Below are 2,974 nucleotides of genomic sequence, written 5' to 3' on the forward strand. Positions count from 1 at the left end.
AGGGTGGGGCAACCCCTGCCCCCACGTGAACACACATGCCACACAAGTCAAGTGCCATGTCTTCAGAAACCCCTCTAATAAAAGATGAGTGGGATAACATCTCGACAAGCGGGTAATGTATGTAGCATGAATAGGCAAGGAATTTGGGAGGAGTCTTGGGGCAGGCCAATGCTTAGTCTTTGAAGCATTCAGCCTGCAGCTCTGACCACGTGACCAACTGTTGATGACAGAAGATAGGCCTGAGGATGAGGCTCTAGGCTTTCATAAATGCTAGCTGGCTATCATCTTCATGACAAGGAAAACGATAGAAGGCACTGTGTGCCGAAACATTTCTTTAACCATTAAATTGTTGGGAGCATACTGTATATAGTGTGCAACTTTCTTGTTTACATTTTTACAGAGGAAAACGTTATTGGCATCGAACACCAACTGTACTGGCCAGAGTACTAAAGAGTATCTTACACTGAGTATACCAAACATTAGGAACACCTTCATAATATTGAGTTGCACCCCTTTAGCCCTCAGAACAAACTCACTTCGTTGGGGCATGGACTCTACAAGGTGTCAAAAGCGTTCCACAGGGATGTTGGCCAATGTTGACACCAATGCTTCCCACAGTTGTGTCAAGTTGGCTGGATGATGGTAGCCTTGGTGCCAGTCTCTGTATTGTGTCACTCCTCTCAAAATAAGCTAATTTCTCTGACAGGGAACTAGGCTAGTATAACAGGAAACAAATGTTCTTGTCAGCTTGATGGAACATGGCAGGGACAAGGCCTACACCAGAGATAGATCTACAGAACACACCATTTAATTGGACAGCATATAAAATTGTTCTAAAAATCTCTGTGCATTGTGCAAATGCAAAATGACAGAAAAAACAGATATAAAATGCATACAGACAAAAACTAGAGACCGAAGAAAGGTAAAGATTAAAACTGAAGAACATAAAACCAAAAATATAGGTTCAATATTTAATTCAGGCCAATCAGACTATTAATAAAATCAGTTGTTGAATCATGTTGTTTTAGAAAGGTCTCTCCCCTTCACCCTCGGGCTCGTTTCAGCAGTTTCTAAGGAAAGACAAGAAAACATAATTGACGTTTGAAAAGTAGCAGGATGAGATTTTTCCTATTCAAATCATGAAACATAAGACAATCCTCTGACAAATGAACTAAAGGAAGGACATCTAAATGTAGGATATCCATTAATCCACATGACTCGACTATAGCTTTATAACACTTAGCCACCATGAAAGATATTTTCTGACTTGTACCTGTGCCTGTTTGGCAGCGCTTTCCCACATTGGAGAGCATATCCGTGGATTGTTCTGAGGAAATCGTTATTTGCGTTGCCAAGCAGTGCCCAGAAAATAATTGCATCCCATTGTTAGATGCTACCACCCCCCCTCCAAACCAAAACCAAACGTGGATTCCATGTTGTGTCTCGCTTAGCTTGCCCATATGGGTCTCACCCATTCCTAAAATGTATACACGCATGACTAAATCACTTCTGCTAAATGACATGTATTATTATTATATTTTTTAGTACGCACCCCTGTCTGTTTCACACCTGTTTGTCTAGCTAATAAGCCTCGCAATTGGGCAACATGCTGCTGCAGACTATCTAACAATTGGATTTAATTATTTCCTTGGCACTGCAAACAACGATTTCCTATCAGAACCGTCCACAGGTAGGCAAATATCTCACATCTCTCCAAAGATATGCCCTAAGACAGAATGTTACCATTAAAATAACTGTATATGACAGCGGGCCTGTAGGGCTAACTCACTACAATGAAATCTATAATGTCTATACAGCAACCACAGACATTTGCCCCTCTGTCTATAAAGGATTCAAAAAAAGGCAACAATTCAATAGCCTCATCTACATCGTTCTGTACTGATATGAAAACCCATCACATCAGGGGGAATTTGCTTTCACCTGTCCAGGCTTTTTCAGATAAGTACTGATGAAGTAGAGAAAGCCCATTTAGCCCATTGAAATGCACACTGTGTGTTCTGCCCCCCAATGTTGTTGGGGGACCCCCATACCTTGGATACTGCTTTGACGTGGTGAGCTTTGATAGTAGCCGATTTCTCCTCAAAAGCTTTCGTCCTCGACTCTTCTGCGAGGCTATGCAGAAATAGCAGCACGTTCAGCTCAACCTAGGAAGAGGGATTTTCAAATTCAGACACTGAAACACATAGAAATGAGATAACTATCCTACTAGCTGTATTGTATGTTTACCTGTGCTTGAAAGCTATTCGTTTTAAAACAATGTTGTAACGTTTAGCGAAGCTAACTGGCATCTTAGCTAGCTACGAGAGCATTTTCAACAAACATACCATTGCATCTGCAGCTGTGCCTACACGAATGTGGGCTTTCTTCTTCATTAGAGACTTTAATGTAGCCTTGGATACCTTTTTCAACATATTGCCGAACTTGTAGCTAGCTAAATTAGCTAGTTATCCTCAACACGGCGACAGTTGTTTGTTTACGTTTTTCAATCTCCCGCGTTGCTCACTACCGGCGCATAATGTGACGTCAGTATTTTATATAACGTTCAATGTTTTGCTTTATAATTACATATTTATATTCATATTGGTTCTCTCAATTGAAAATATAAAATGTATATTTATTTAGTTTAGGTGAATGCCATCTAATGCTGCATTCATAGCCAAATGGGAGGGTGGTAATTACCAGTTATGAAGTCATAAATACCAGCTGGATGCATTCAAGTGCTAGTTGAGAAACGCCGATTGGATAATGGCCAACAAGCTGCGTCAACCATAAACTAAAAGTACATCTATCACGCTTGTAAAACAATTATAATGTTCAAAAAACATATTAATAGATTGCAACAAGTCAATTTGATGGAAACACAACTCTGATGGGAAAATGCACATATTATTTTTCGCCTATTGGATGGAAACCTAGCTATAGACACCACAGGAGGTTGTTGGCACCTTAATTG

At 40.3% G+C, this 2,974-nt stretch overlaps 1 protein-coding gene across 1 annotated transcript; it reads right to left on the reverse strand.

Annotated features, from left to right (window-relative positions):
* Window positions 1-957: 957 nt before the first annotated feature.
* cenpw (centromere protein W) lies at window positions 958-2,537 on the reverse strand. The gene is made up of 3 exons (XM_041865592.2): window positions 2,346-2,537; window positions 2,052-2,165; window positions 958-1,070 (listed from the first exon to the last, which is right to left on the reverse strand). The coding sequence occupies exons 1-3, from the start codon at window positions 2,430-2,432 to the stop codon at window positions 1,044-1,046; spliced, it is 228 nt and encodes a 75-aa protein (XP_041721526.1). The 5' UTR covers window positions 2,433-2,537; the 3' UTR covers window positions 958-1,043.
* Window positions 2,538-2,974: the final 437 nt, after the last annotated feature.

This window comes from Coregonus clupeaformis, chromosome 36 (assembly GCF_020615455.1).
Source record: "Coregonus clupeaformis isolate EN_2021a chromosome 36, ASM2061545v1, whole genome shotgun sequence".
Taxonomy (NCBI): Eukaryota; Metazoa; Chordata; class Actinopteri; order Salmoniformes; family Salmonidae; genus Coregonus; species Coregonus clupeaformis.